The sequence below is a fragment of the Leptodactylus fuscus genome, chromosome 6 (assembly GCF_031893055.1).
Source record: "Leptodactylus fuscus isolate aLepFus1 chromosome 6, aLepFus1.hap2, whole genome shotgun sequence".
Lineage (NCBI taxonomy): Eukaryota > Metazoa > Chordata > Amphibia > Anura > Leptodactylidae > Leptodactylus > Leptodactylus fuscus.
In genome coordinates this window covers 184,068,939-184,085,581 of record NC_134270.1, presented here as the reverse complement: position 1 = coordinate 184,085,581, position 16,643 = coordinate 184,068,939, and the positions used below count along the sequence as shown (strand labels likewise).

The following is a 16,643-nucleotide window of genomic DNA, read 5'->3' as shown; positions in this document are numbered from 1 at the left end:
TATATTAATCCCATGGTGCTGTACATTATTATATTAATCCTCTGGTGCTCTGTACATTATTATATTAATCCCATGGTGCTGTACATTATTATATTAATCCCATGTTGCTGTACATTATTATATTAATCCCATGGTGCTCTGTACATTATTATATTAATCCCATGGTGCTCTGTACATTATTATATTAATCCCATGGTGCTCTGTACATTATTATATTAATCCCATGGTGCTCTGTACATTATTATATTAATCCCATGGTGCTCTGTACATTATTATATTAATCACATGGTGCTCTGCACATTATTAATCCCATGGTGCTCTGTACATTATTATATTAATCCCATGGTGCGCTGTACATTATTATATTAATCCCATGGTGCTCTGTACATTATTATATTAATCCTCTGGTGCTCTGTACATTATTATATTAATCCCATGTTGCTCTGTACATTATTATATTAATCCCATGGTGCTCTGTACATTATTATATTAATCCCATGGTGCTCTGTACATTATTATATTAATCCTCTGGTGCTCTGTACATTATTATATTAATCCCATGTTGCTCTGTACATTATTATATTAATCCCATGGTGCTCTGTACATTATTATATTAATCCCATGGTGCTCTGTACATTATTATATTAATCCTCTGGTGCTCTGTACATTATTATATTAATCCCATGGTGCTCTGTACATTATTATATTAATCCCATGGTGCTCTGTACATTATTATATTAATCCCATGGTGCTCTGTACATTATTATATTAATCCCATGGTGCTCTGTACATTATTATATTAATCCCATGGTGCTCTGTACATTATTATATTAATCCCATGGTGCTCTGTACATTATTATATTAATCCCATGGTGCTCTGTACATTATTATATTAATCCCATGGTGCTCTGTACATTATTATATTAATCCCATGGTGCTCTGCACATTATTATATTAATCCCATGGTGCTCTGTACATTATTATATTAATCCCATGGTGCTCTGTACATTATTATATTATTCCCATGGTGCTCTGTACATTATTATATTAATCCCATGGTGCTGGACATTATTATATTAACTCTATGGTGCTGTACATTTGGGGGTTACATACAATACAAAATATACAGGCAGATATAATACTAACAATGACTGTCTGACACAGTGGGATAGAGGGCCCTGCCCGCGAGGGCTTACAGTCTATGAGGGGAGAGGCATAGAGACAGAAGGTGAGGGGAGAGACTGTTCGGATTGTGCAGATCAGCCTTACTCATTTGGAAGGAACCTAAGCTGTATCTTTGCCACTACAGAATACGGCGCGGTCTGCTTATATAAACAGCAGGCACCAGAAGGCCCCATTACAGTCTCTGCGGACCCCCGGTGTCGGCGGGTAACTACTGTTTTAGTTGGGCTGTTGGTCCAGCTCTTCATTGTTCGGGACCTTCGGTGGACCCACAATATGGAGACCCGTGTGCAGAGGTGACCCTGCCTGAGTGGGGTAAGTACTACAATAACCTGCAGGAATCTACTTGTGGGACAGATACAAACACTGACATAAGATGACATCTCTAAAAAAGATTTGTTGAAATTGAATTGACCTTGTTGAGTCAAATGTTTCTTTGGAGGGTTTTTTTTGTTGCAATTTTTAATACAAAGTTTTACCAAGTAAGATGATTCTTTTTAGCCGGTGTAACGCGCCTACCTGCCCTCAGCTGCAGGGCGTCTTTCAGATATTCGTCCTCGGTGATTTTCTTCCCATTTTTTTCCAGTTGCAGACAAAAATCCTGGACGCACCAAATAAATGCCGGGAAATATCTCCTGAATTGTGACAAATTTTCTTCCAAATCCTCGGCCTTGTTTATTGTGATCACATTGGTGAGTTTTGTGACGTAACTGGGAGAATTTAAGGATTTATATACGGAATAGATCACTACACAAATACTGTATATTACTGTACAAATCATCCTAAAAGTTTCATCACTGCTGTCCCCAAATATCTAACCCCACATATAATCCAGAAGGTGACAATAAGGTTTTCTCCAAAATTGTCACCTAAATTAGCAAATGTAGAATTGTAGATCCAGTATCATATCTCTCCATCTGCCGTACTGTTATATCAGATGTCGGTCCTATAAACATGGCAGCAGCTTATTGGCTGAGCGACCACCCTAGCACTAACTGCGCTCATTAACCCTATTGATGCCTCAGTCAAACCTGAACAAGGCACCATTTTATCGAAAGGACATGCATGCCGCCATTTTGCATTGGAACGTTGTCTCCCGAATAGGGTTGAGTGATCGGGATTGGAAAAGATTGAGTAAAGTTCACGATTGCGATCGGGTTCCGATCCCACCTACAAAAGATTGGGGACGGAATTCTGATCCTGATCACTCAACCCTAGTTATCTGCACAGAACCGCTGCCGCTCCCCCGGAGCTCTGGGGCATTGTTCTCTGTCCTCTTCTCTCTCATTCAGACAACGGAAGAGCGCCATGCGTGGCTTAGGAGAGTGTAGGCGGGTATAGGGAAGGGAGACGTGAGTGATCACTAGGAAGGCGGGGGTGTGAAACTAACAGAGAACAATGGCCCAGAGCTCAGGGGAGCTGTGTACACAGCGGGAGGGGAGGCGACAGCGCTTCTGTGCAGGTAACTGGACAGCAGAGGGACTAAGTAGCCGACGGATTTTTTAATCACTACACAGCATGGAGTCCAAAGATTGAAGCCTTCAATTTTTGGACTCCATACTGTGTAGTGAATAGGATTGTTTTTAAAATCCAATTTTCGATCATTGAAAAATCCCATTGACTTGAACTGGGATCGGAATTGGGTTCGGGTGGAAAATGATCGGAAATCGGATTTTAAAAACGATCCTGAAATCTCAAGATTGGCTCAGCACTACTCCCGAAATAATGATCTGTTACTATTGAAGGCTCCCGGGCTCATCAGTCCATTAGGTCTATTACAGTTTGCACCAGGCAGCCTGTGATAGAACTATATTGACTGTATAATACATTGCTAGATCACTGGCATTGCAATGTATTATATTAGTGATCAGACCCCAAGGGTGTCTAAAAATACAACTTATAAAAAGTAACAAAATAAATATTCTCCAATATATAAGAAAATCTATTAAGAATTTCAAGAATTTTATTTTAAAAGATTTGGTCTTTATTTGGCATAAATTTAATGATGGTGCTCCCCGCTATGGGGCCGCTGAAACCTCTGGCAGCCCCAACAATCCCATTGGACAAGGGGAAGGCTTTAAAGGGACTTCTGTTACCTTGTTCTCCCCATCACTGGGGGTCTTACTGGTTGGACCCCAACATTCGGACACAGTGAAGGATCTGACGTGTCTGTGCATTATACAGGGATGTGGCTTCTCTCTGCTATTGGCTTTAGTGGGAGATAGTGGAAAGTTTGCTTATATTTATTGTCTAAGAGAGATCCTGCCTTCATTCTGTCAGGTCTTCGTACAGAGCAACCACAACGTGAACTGACCCAATGTGATATCTCTGATACATGGTGACCTCGTGTAAAGGATACTGGAGCTGCTCCATGGCCTGCTGGTCAATGGTCCCCATACTATTATATACCAGGGTGCTGCTGAGGAGAACCGCCAGGGCGAAGATCCAGGAGTCATTCTGACTGTTCCCCTGAAATACAATAAGAGGGTTGTGGAGATATTCTGGGATCAGTGATATACAGGATATATACAACACAGCAGTATACACTCATATAACACACGATCAATGAGATTTGTTTCCATCTTTGGAATGAACTGCCTTTGGTTTAGGTGACATCCTTGGGTCCTATATACTATAAAGTGTGAACCAGACATTGCTCAGCCTACACAAATCTGTAATCCGTGGAGAAAATACCAGGGTGGCAGCGGAAGAGGCGACCACAGGGCCCAGGATATTAGGGAACCCCAGCAAGTAATAAGTCCTATTTACTTACCCATCCCCACTCCTGCTTACAGCTGCTGGGAAGTGGAGATGGCTGCAAGCAGGAGCGGGGATCGGTAAGTAAGGCCAAGTGCCCGGGACCCCAAGAAACAACTAGCATTATACTCTGAGACCTCCAAGTATAATGATCGGAGGAGGGCCGGGGAGGTGAAGGAACAAAAAAAAAAACCCACTTCTACTTACCTCTCCTGCGCTCTGACAGTCTGCAGGCCTGTTTGATGATGTCCCAGACTTGACATGGGCCAGGCCTGCGTCATTATGTGTCCTAACGCCAACCTGGCTCACGTGACGTCTGTACTGAAAGCAGTGGAGAATGCTCCAGAGCCCAAGAGTGGTAAGTAACAGTGATTTTTATGTTATCTCACCTTTCCTGGGTCTCCAATCATTATACTCTGAGGTCTGAAAAGATCCCAGAATATAATAATTGTTCATGGGTGGCCCAAAATGGGCATGATACCATATGCAGGGGCCACTATGGGACATAATACTGTGTGCAGGGGCCACTATGGGGTATAATACTGTCTGGAGTCCACTTTGGGACATTATAATGTGTGTGAATGGGTTGTTATACTTTGTGCCCCCTGTGCTATGCTATGTGGGGGGCACAAGTCACAAGTTTGCAGGAGGACCCAGTCTTTGCTAGTTATACCACTGTCTGTAATACTTTAGTCCTCTCTGCGCCAAGCTGATGAGATGCAAATACATCAAAACAGCTGTCCTTGGCTGAGAAGACTGTATCTGATAAAATCCCAACATCATTGCAAACAAAGGCCTCTGAGAAGGTCGGCATGATATCAAAGGGAGCGCCCTCTATTGGATGTCTTGAATGAGACTCTGTCTTCCTAATTACATCATGGAAGTTAGACTTGCACATTCTCAGTGAGCGCCCTCTATTGGTGTGCATACTTGAGGCACTGGCATCCTAATTACATCATGGAAGTCAGATTTGCATATTCTTCCCATGTAATACTATAGTAAGTGTCAGATATCAGATCTCTTTATTCATATTTCATCCTAATATTCCAGACTGGGTAAAAGCTTTATCTTGTGAACGTTCGGCAAAACAGCAGCTGTAGGAGACGTTGTATATAGGCACTAGCCATAGGGTAATATATCCTCAGATAGACCTCCGCTCTCTATCAGTCCATGGACCTGCTTGGGAACTATCTATAGTGAATGTTGTGTAATGGTTTATACAGGAGAGTCCTAGAAGTCTCCATATTCCTGGTCCATGGTGGTTTGCACTGACCTTCTCCACATCGCCCAGTCCTTCCGTATCCAGCAGTACGAGGGTGTGATCAGGTCTCACAGGGTGGGGAACGCACCACATCCAGATACCTTTAGTCATAGACTGGACTGTCGCTGCCAACGAGAACCCTGTATGGACAGACAGATACATGTTATTAGTGTTATAGGTGATATTGTTTTTAATTGATATTGATAAAGTTTCATGAGCTATATTATGTAATACTTGAGATACTTATGTTGTGTAGGTTTATATACAATGTAGGTAATAGGAGTGGGTGGTGTGACCAGAGGCAGAAGACAACAGTAGAGATGAAATTGACCAGGAATGGGTCGTGATACAGAAAGGTGTGGGGGGGGGGGAGCCAATAATGGCAGATAAGTCCTCTAAGGCTTTGTTTATACACAAGTACTATCTCCGCAGGGGTTTCCTGCACAGCAATGGCTGGAAGAGTCTGTGGCAAACAAACCACAGTCTGCCCGGCCTGGCCACACTTCCCAGGAGTTACGCTCTTCTGATGACATCTGCCTAGGAGAACAAGCTACAGTCACCCCGATAAATGGCTCAGGTGCATCAGGTGAGGACACATGTTTTTATTCCAAACGTTGTGCGGTTGAGAGCAAGGGAAAAGGCCAGACACTGAACTCATTACCCAAAGGGGTTTGGGGTGTCATCCGTGGTGTCTGCATGATGGGGACCTCACTATCAACTCCATCCTATCCCTGGCTTGACATTATGGCCATTTATTGATTAATTATGACTGTTCATAGTTATTTGGTTTCAAGATGGAGGGCTGGGCTTATATCCCTAATGACATCACTTGGGGAGGAGACCGGGATAGTATATATGGTTTCACCTTGGAGGGAAATCTCTCTCTTTTGTCACAGACACCAAGTGAGCAACTCAAAATAAAATGAAATGAAAGATAAGTGTCTATGAATTGGAAACTAGGGTTGAGCGATCGGGATTGGAAAAGATTGGATCCCAATTGGCAATCGAGTAAATTTCACGATTGCGATCAGGTTCCGATTCCGCCTAAAATAGATCGTGACCGAAATTCCGATCCCGATTGCTCAACTTAGCTTCACAGATCCGCTGCCGCTGTCACTTCCCGTTCTTCTCGGTCTGGTTCTCTCTCATTTACAGGCCTGCAGAGTGCCGTACGCGCCTCCACCTCCCAGGTTAGTGTTAAAGACCTAGGAAGAAGGCAGGGCTTGTGGCTTAAGAGAGTGTGGGCAGGTATTGGGAGGAGAGATATGAGTGATGAAGTCACGTCTCCCTGCCCTGTGTCCGCCCACACTCTCCTAAACCACAACAAGCATGGCACTCTGCAGGCCTGTAAATGAGAGAGAATCGGACCAAGAAGAATGCGGAGTGACAGCGGCAGCGGATATGTGCAGGTAAGCGGACACCAGGGGGGACTAAGTAGCCGGGAGATTTTTTAATCACTACACAGCATGGACTCCAAAAATTTAAGCCTTCAATTTTTGGACTCCATGCTGTGTAGTGAATAGGATCGTTTTTAAAATACGATCTTCGATCATTAAAAAATCCCATTGACTTGCATTAGGATCAGAATTGGGATCGGGTTCAGATGGAAAATGATCGGAAATCATATTTTAAAAACCATCCTGAAATCTCAAGATCGGCTCAACCCTTTTGGAAACTCAAAAACTAATGTAATTAGTGTATGGGAAGAGGCGGCGTGTACGGCAAGCTCTGCTCATGCCGGCACTTCCATTCACTTCAATGGGACTGCTCGTGGTGAAAGAAGCAGCCCATTCATTTCTATGGGGAACGCTCGTATGCCGGCTCCCATAGAAATAAATGGAGCTGCTTTATACGCCGCTTATTCTGAACGTGTTTTATGTTCAGAATAAGCTTCAGTATACGTAGTGTGAATGCACCCTAATTGCAACGTTTATTAGTCAGCTAAAAGCCGACAACTACCCCTAAAAACATTGGCTAGCAAACGTATAAGAGGACATAACCTAAGGCTCAGGAAGCTACATGCATACATAGAGCGTGGCCTCTCCTCCTACGTCCGTCTGTTCAGCACATCCCCCATAATCAAGTAAAAGCAGATGATATAAATGCCAATAGCAGGATAGGGGGCGCACAGAACCAGGGGGGACACGTACACACTCTAGATAGCTCACAGCCAGACCGACCCCACTATCCAACTGGCTCTAAACATGAGGGCCTACTGTGAAGGGCTAAAATATTGTTTGAAAATTATATATGATAAATTACATGAAGTGGGGGCCGAGATTACTTGTCTTCCAGTGATATTGTCTGTCCAGTCATCTTGTCCCTATCAGAGATAAGTAGTTTTGTCTCAGAAAGGAATTGGTTAGACTAATTAACATGGAGATGCTATGGGCTGTGTACTATTGAGACTTTACACAAAAGAACAAAGAAGAGAAACCGTTCTTTAGGGTATAAGGAGATGGAATGTTAATGAATCCTTATCTAACTAATTGTCTTCAAGGAGGATGTAAACACAGGATGTCTATAGTCTATTGGTCATTAGCCCCAAGGATGGAGTGGTCTGACCAGCCTGTGATTATTATCTCTCTTGCCATGATATATGCAGCTAGACTTTGTTTCATGAGAAAGTCCATCCCAGTTTGGATAGTAATAATGAGATGGAGATTACAGTAGGATTTAGTCAATAGTCACAGGCTAGGTTTATGTTACAACTCTACAACTAATCATGTTATGCCAACTATGTTATGTTATAGTCCAACCTGCTCTTGTCTGTATTGTATTTAAACTACCTTTTCCTACCATTAAAATCAGAATTCATTTTGATACACCACCAGCTGTGTCTTTGTGACTTCTCCAGGCCTCAAGGATGGGTGTAGCTTATCCAGGCCTGTTATTTAATTTGGAACTACAGACAACATAGCTCTGGGGGTCTTGTGCCCCCAACAACAGTATAACAGGATCCTCTACTATACATTACACTTCTCACCATATTTCCGTCTTGCCAGTTTGTTCATTAGATAAGACTTCCCAGTCCGATATTTCCCGACTATGGCCACAACAACCACCTTCTGAGTAATGGCGGATAAGATCTCCAGAGCCGCCTGATTCACTTGGATTGTCCCATCTTCATGGTTTTCTATGAAACACACCGGACGCTCCATTACTGGGGAACCTGTAAAGGAAGAACATACGAGATAGAGACGTTACGTCCTCCGATGTGATAGTAGATGGAGGAGGAGTCAGGATGATTCTTACAATGTAAGTGGGATCCAATCATTGTAATTCCATTTTTTTCTCCCTTAACACTTAGGGATAGTCTTAAGAAAGTCTATTCTTCTCCTAGCTTTAGATGACTTCTCCGTGCCACCATTTGATAGAAATCACGGTTTTCTTCTGTATGCAAATGAGTTCTCTCACAGCACTGGGGGCGGTCCCCAGGGCTCAAACAGCACTGGGGACATCCCCAATGTTGCCAGAGATTTCTCCTCCGTCTTCATCTGGAACGCCTCTCTCCACTTCTTCTTCTGGCACTGGGCTTCAATCTTCTAGGCATGCACAGTTGTCTCGCCTTCAGTCTTCGGGCAGAGCCGACTGCTCATACCGGCAGCTATTTCTTTTGTGGCCACTTACTTAAGCGTACTGCGCATGTGCAGTATGCTCCTGTAGTTCTACGGAGTACAGAGCATACTGAGCATGCTCAGTATCTGTGCCCCAGCATCACTTACGTAGAACTACACAAGTGTACCGCACATGCGCAGTATGCTCGCATAAGAGGCCACAAAAAAATGGCCGCCGGCATGCGCAGTCGGCTCTGCTTGAGGCCTAGAAGGTTGAAGCCCACCGTCCGAAGAGGAAGCGGAGAGAGACGTTCCAGATGAAGATGGAGGCGTTGCTGGAGATTTCTCTTGCAGCATTGGGGACGCCCCCAGTGCTGCGAGAGAACTCATTTGTATACTGTAGAAAACCCAGATTTCTACTGAACGGCGGCACGGAGAAGACATCTAAAGGTAGGAGAAGAAGAGACTTTGTTAAGGTTATTCCTACGTGTTAGGGAGAAAAAATGGAATTCCAAGGATTGGATTTTTTGAGGAGTTTTTGAGGCTCCTTCCCACACAATACTACACATGTCCGCTGCTTGTGGTTTTGTATTGAGTTGTAGCCGGACTGCAATACCACATATAGGCTGTATAGGGGCCATGGTTTTTAATTCCTATACAACCTCTCTAACTAACGCTGCATGATTCCTAGTGGAGCCTGAGATGACAGTAGAAAGCAAGAAGTGTGAACACTGTCTACTCACTAAAAGGGGTTGTGCCATTAAGGACTCTTATCTCCATTGACAGTATATAGGATAAGTGTTCTACGGCTGGGGGTTGGACCATGGGGTCCCCCAGCGATCAGGAGAATGGAGGACTATGGAGACGGCGCTCTATTCACTGCTATGAGGCTACCAAGACTGTCATCTTCAGTCCACGGGACCCTATCAGTGACTAGATGGCATCTGAATATGTGTGTAACATATACTATCTGGTATATAGATTACTCGGAGGCCATAGATGTAATGTGGACCCAAAATAAGAACAGGCTCTCCAGTCTGGACGTACAAGCTGTATATAGATACATAGCCTGCAGTCTCCTACAGACCAGCACTCTCCAGCCTCTGTCTTTCTCCAGTCCTCAGGCTTTTCTAGCTATTCTACAATCTTACCAGTCTCTTTCTCCATCTGAGGTTTATGAAATACAAAGATGGATTCTGTACCTTCATTTTGGTCAGGGAACACCAGCCGCCTGCACTGCAGAATCTATGAAGGAATTAAAGGGATACAGATTAAAGGGATACAGATATGTTATAGGGGACTGTAAATAGTGTTATAGTGGACACATCACAATGCACAAAGGAAAATGGTAGATGATAAACATATGTGTGCCCTGCAGGTATAAGGGAGCATTAGGAGAGTCTGAGATGTCCAGTGTGTGACGTGTAGTCCGTCTGTATTCAAGTATAACCTATTATAATCATCTACAGCTATCTACTATGTATAGTCATCTATAATCATCTACTATGTATAGTCATCAGGGCTGGAGTTAGGGGGGACAAACTGGGCAATTGCTCAGGGCCCCGGGATCCAGAGTATCAGTCTTTTAGTCTCATGGCTTGAATGCCAAGAAGCGGCACTTCTGTATCAGCATGCTGTGCTGCCCTGTGTCCTGTATATACTATACTATATACACACCACTATACTATACACACCACTATATATAATATACTATATACACACCACTATACTATACACACCACTATATATAATATACTATATACACACCACTATACTATACTATATACACACCACTATACTATACTACATACACCACTGTATATACTATATACACACCACTATACTATACTATATACACACCACTATACTATACACACCACTATATATAATATACTATATACACACCACTATACTATACACACCACTATATATAATATACTATATACACACCACTATACTATACTATATACACACCACTATACTATACTACATACACCACTATACTATACACACCACTATATATAATATACTATATACACACCACTATACTATACACACACCACTATACTATACTACATACACCACTGTATATACTATATACACACCACTATACTATACTATATACACACCACTATACTATAATATATACACCACTGTATACACTATACTCACCACTATTACATTTATAACTTTCTCTTTTTATTTCTCTGTTGTCTAGTTTTTATTTGCCCCATTCTGAGACATATATTGCAGTTTGTTGTAGTATTAGTGCCGTCCTATCACTGCCTGTGGCTGCCTATGACAGAACCTCACTATAGGCTCCCAGACCGTCCTAGCAATCGACCGTCCCGTCATGACATCACAGTCACTATACATAAGATACTGGCTTAGGTGCTTGGGTCCCTACACCCCCCCCCCCCCCATCCCTCAAACATGTATCCGCCATTCTAGATCATCTGCAACAATGTAGCCATGTGAGATGAGCTCGATGGAAGGTCGGGAGAGGTCGCTGTGTACAACACCTTATATTCTCAGAGATGTATTGGAAGCAACGGCTCATGGAAACCTAGAGGAGGAACCTAGAGGAGGTCTGTAGGAAACCATCCCTTTAACCTCTTATTATCTAGCCCTACCATAGAGACTGAATCATATCTGCTTGGAATTTACAGATTTTTAAGGGGAATGTGCCCCTATAAGACGTGGTAACTAGACAAACACATGGTAGGTAAGAGCCGTCTTAGTTACCTGCTCCGCACTCTTTCTCTCGGACGCCTCTTCATTTTTCCGTATATTCTCGTCCTTTCTACATTTCAGCATTTCCTACAAGAGAATCATATTAAAGGAGAACTCCAGGGTGCACAGCATGTCCTCCATGTCCCCACAATAGAATCGCACCCAGTTTTCTGTAGCCTGACTTCACTCAATTCCAAAAACAAAACAGGAAACGCTCAACCTGATTAAACGTGGAATTCATGGAATTAATTAATGCTAATTGGCTGGCTGCTCGGAAACTTACTCCAGGCTGCTGCGGAGCTGAAATGCCATAAGGTCTTGTACAAAACGTCCAGCAGGGCAGAAAATGGATAAAACGTAAGTTTTACTTCATTTGTAATAAAAAAAGAGGGTGTTACATCATGGATCCAGGATACAAAACACAGTCATAGGCGCTTACGCATTTTGGACGACATTCCTGGTCCCACACTCATAGCCTGAATGAACTAGACACAAGAACTCACATATATAGCACCTAACCTAACCTCCTCCCTGGTACCCGGGCACCTTCCTGCCAGTCCTTCTCCAGCTATGCCCCTGACTGTCTTGTAAGTTCTTGGCTCTCACTTCACTTACCACGAGCTTGTTCTGATATTCTTGATTTTCATCCTTGAAGGAAAGTTTCCTGAAGACCTTCAGTGCTTGTGTGTGACATCTCAAGTCCAAGTACAGGAACTCTTCTGTCTTAGTTGGAAACTCATGTTGGTTCATCATCTCCTCGTACTTAGATAAAGCTTCTTCTATGGCTCGAGAATTCTCAATTTTTGAAAGAGCAACAACAGCATTTTTCATAGAAGGAATGGACCCGCTACGAATGGACTCCACGTAAGAGACGGCGACATCTCCAAGACCTAATGACATAGAAGAATAAGATAAAGAAGGTAATGTAGAGAAATGTCATACCATAGAGCCATTCCCACCTGGGGGGCCGCGGGACCAAGGGGTGCCTTCACATGGTCCAGTTGTGCACAGATAAAAGTGTATCAAAATGTCATTGAAACAAATGGGTGCAGTTTTGATGCAGTTTTGATGCAGTTTTTGGTGAGGTTTACTCATTTTACAAAGACAACACATTTATTTACCGTGTCTTACCTGGAAATTCTAAATCTAGGCTACAAACCTCATCAAAACGGACATTTGTTGTCTTATGATAAATATTATTTGGTGTGGGTTCCCTGAGGAAACTTTGTTCCAGAGGTGCATCAAGTGTGAAAGGGTTAAGACATTCTGCCCCGGAGTAAGGATTTACCTCTCCTGCTCATCACCTACCCACCTGGACTCTTCTCATGAAGGTATTCACAGAATTTCTTTGTAAGTCTATTGTTCTGATCTTTCAGCTGTGTAATCTCCTCTATCATCTTCTGAGCTCTGCCGTGAAATTCTTCAGTCATTGATACTTTTTCCTGCGGAGATGACATATTCAGCCTCCCCTCAATGCTCACACAGAAATTCGGCAACATACAAAGTGATAACAGACTTCTTACTTATGTTCTTGTGTTCTGTTTTTACAAAGGAGCAGCCTGCTGAGGACATGCTCTGTAACATTGCTGAGACACTAAGGTCGTGTCTTGATTTGTCTTGTGCTGATTGACTGAAGATTTCATCACTAATGTCTTATCCTGACTGACTGTAGACCTCATCACTAATGTCTTATCCTGACTGACTGTAGATGTCATCACTAATGTCTTATCCTGACTGACTGTAGATCTCATCACTAATGTCTTATCCTGACTGACTGTAGATGTCATCACTAATGTCTTATCCTGACTGACTGTAGATCTCATCACTAATGTCTTATCCTGACTGACTGAAGATTTCATCACTAATGTCTTATCCTGACTGACTGTAGATCTCATCACTAATGTATTATCCTGACTGACTGCAGATCTCATCACTAATGTATTATCCTGACTGACTGCAGATCTCATCACTAATGTCTTATCCTGACTGACTGTAGATGTCATCACTAATGTCTTATCCTGACTGACTGTAGATGTCATCACTAATGTCTTATCCTGACTGACTGAAGATGTCATCACTAATGTCTTATCCTGACTGACTGTAGATCTCATCACTAATGTCTTATCCAGACTGACTGAAGATTTAATCACTAATGTCTTATCCTGACTGACAGTAGATCTCATCACTAATGTCTTATTCTGACTGACTGAAGATCTCATCACTAATGTATTATCCTGACTGAATGTAGATTTCATCACTAATGTCTTATCCTGACTGACTGTAGATCTCATCACTAATGTCGTATCCAGACTGACTGTAGATCTCATCACTAATGTCTTATCCTGACTGACTGTAGATGTCATCACTAATGTCTTATTCTGACTGACTGAAGATTTAATCACTAATGTCTTATCCTGACTGACTGTAGATGTCATCACTATTGTCTTATTTTGACTGACCGAAGATTTAATCACTAATGTCTTATCCTGACTGACTGTAGATGTCATCACTAATGTCTTATCCTGACTGACTGTAGATGTCATCACTAATGTCTTATTCTGACTGACTGTAGATCTCATCACTAATGTCTTATTCTGACTGACTTTAGATCTCATCACTAATGTCTTATCCTGACTGACTGTAGATCTCATCACTAATGTCTTATCCAGACTGACTGTAGATGTCATCACTAATGATTTATCCTGACTGAATATTTCCTCACTAATGTCTTATCCTGACTGAAGATCTCATCACTAATATCTTATCCTGACTGTCTGTAGATTTCATCATTAATGTCTTATCCTGACTGACTGAAGTAATGATCCAAAATTGTTGGAAAATGAATGTTAGCAAAACCCACTGATATTGACCAGTATGTTACATAATAAAATAATCACCACAGAAACCATCATGGCTTTATGATGTCAAACCAATTTGCATGCCTTTTAGGTAATCAGGAAGCTGGACAAGGAGTGGCTAGAAGAAGTCCTATACTTGGATTTTCTGATGCATTTGAGACTGTCTCTTGCAGTTATTGATACGTTAAGGTTTGTTGGTTTAGATTGTAGCATTTGTAATTGGATAACCAAAGAATAGTCATAAATGGGTCATTCTCAAAAGAGACTAATGTAGTAAGTGAAGTGTCCTGGGGCCGTGTACTGGGACCCTCCATTCTCAGTAACGGTGAGAAGCAAAGACAATCAGAGATTCACAAAACTGCGAAAAAACACATCTAAAAATTGGAGAACAGTAATCTCCAATCTACAGTACATAAAATGAATCAGTATCTGGAGAAATCCATGCGCACAAGGGACAAGGTCGACGGTCAATACTGGAGGCTTGTGATCTCTGAACCCTCAGACGGCACTGCAGTGATACCAGGTGATACCAGGCATGAATGGGTAATGTAAATCAATGAAAAGGCTCAGGAATATTCCAGAAAGCATTGCTTGTGAACAGTTTGCCACGAAATCTACAAATGCAAGTTAAAGCTGTAGCAAGCAAAGAAGAAGCCACATTTCAAAATGTCACCTTCTTCTCGGAGCCAGACTTAAAATGGACTGAGGAAAAATGGAAAACTGTTCTGTGATCAGATGAAACAAAATGTGAAATTCCTTTTACTGTATATGTGGTCTATGTTACATTGTATATATGGTCTGTATAGCGTTCACCCTCTGATATGTGGTTTATGTTCTTTTGCCTATATAGTCTGTCTAACTTTCACTGTGTATGTGATCTATGTTCTCCTCCTATCATGGCGCTGCCTTGAGTGGCTGCCTCGATACAGAGCTCCAAGCTGAGTGTAACCTTTATCTTTCCTTTTCACTCTTTTTGTCTGTATCTTCAAGAATCCTCTAACCAAGTAACCTAGCACTATGAATTAGCAGCTATAAATCGAATGGAAGACCCTGTGGAGTATTTTTTTTTTTCATTTTGTTTCTATTGTTAAGCATGGACAATGACTCAAGACCTGAATCAGCTGAAGTTTTCTTGTTTGCACATGTGCCTGTTACCATCCCCCCAGGAGCTAAGGACAGCATGTTTCACCATGTGGCATGGAGGAGAAACCTGCATGGAAGTGTGGACTTCTTCTCTCAAGGAGATGATATTTGGAGTCTATTGCTGATGTGTAAAGATGCTACAGCTGACTGATATTTCTCTCTATCACTGTGGACACGTGGGACTCTGTTACAGCCTGGGAACCATCACCCACCTACCCCAGGAGTTATGGAAGCTTGGCAAGAGAGCAGCACCATGTATACCTGGATGGCTTCAGACGTCTTTGGGCAGTAGAACACAGTGGTAAGAAGAAAGGAGGAGGAGGAGGAAGAGGAGGAGGAGAAGGAGGAAGAGGAAGAGGAGGAAGAGGAGGAAGAGGAAGAGGAGGAGGAGGGCTTGTGATGAAGGACATTTGGGGCATTTTTTGTGGTTAATGGACAATAGCGCTGATACAAGATACCGAACTATCAGCTGTGAGCAGGAGATCTCACCACCTACCAATGGAACTGCCACATGTTATCGTGATAGCTGACTATGTCCCCACCTCTGCAAAAACATTTCTGCCTGTTATATCTACATGCTGTGCCCCCTCCTTGTGTCCTCCAACCACGGCCGGGCTGTATTATTAACATCACTCCGCACAGAGAACTAAATGATCCTGCAGTGTGTCTGTGTTTCTTTCTTTTTAGTTGCTCTGATTCCTAGGATTTCTCGATCTGCCATGAGCTTGTATGTGTCTCTCTCTTGTTATATACTACTGTACCATCTATGAAACTGTATCACTGAATATACCCATTGTGGGACTATTAAAGGATTATCTTATCTTATGTTCTATTGTCTACATAGCTTTCACCATATATGTCATGTCGTTTTCAGCCGCTGGAGTGGCTGCCTGTTACTGCATCCCCTGCTCAACCTGAGCTTTCTCTTCTTTTTCTCAGTCGTATCACTCTACTACTCAAGGGACATTACCCTATGAATAACTACTTGTCAAGGACTTGAAACTTGCAGTACTCTTCCAATGGAAGCTATTGTGCCTATTGTTGTGCCTGGAGATCCTGCCTGTGGCCAGTGTGATGACCTGTGATGGGACAACCCCTTTAATTACACAAATTAGAGAAGCATCACCAGATTTTTCAAACAGTGCCAATACT

General features: G+C 42.5%; 1 protein-coding gene across 1 annotated transcript in view; it reads right to left on the bottom strand.

Annotated features, from left to right (window-relative positions):
• LOC142209061 (uncharacterized) overlaps positions 1-16,643 on the bottom strand; it is a 385,129-nt gene that overhangs the window by 34,234 nt on the left and 334,252 nt on the right. Inside the window, exons 19-26 of the mRNA XM_075278004.1 lie at positions 12,803-12,932; positions 12,106-12,380; positions 11,503-11,577; positions 9,909-10,002; positions 8,187-8,372; positions 5,213-5,340; positions 3,542-3,651; positions 1,702-1,892 (exon numbers count right to left, since the gene is read on the bottom strand). Coding sequence (XP_075134105.1) covers positions 1,702-1,892; positions 3,542-3,651; positions 5,213-5,340; positions 8,187-8,372; positions 9,909-10,002; positions 11,503-11,577; positions 12,106-12,380; positions 12,803-12,932 — 1,189 coding nt within the window. The remainder of the gene's footprint in view (positions 1-1,701; positions 1,893-3,541; positions 3,652-5,212; positions 5,341-8,186; positions 8,373-9,908; positions 10,003-11,502; positions 11,578-12,105; positions 12,381-12,802; positions 12,933-16,643) is intronic.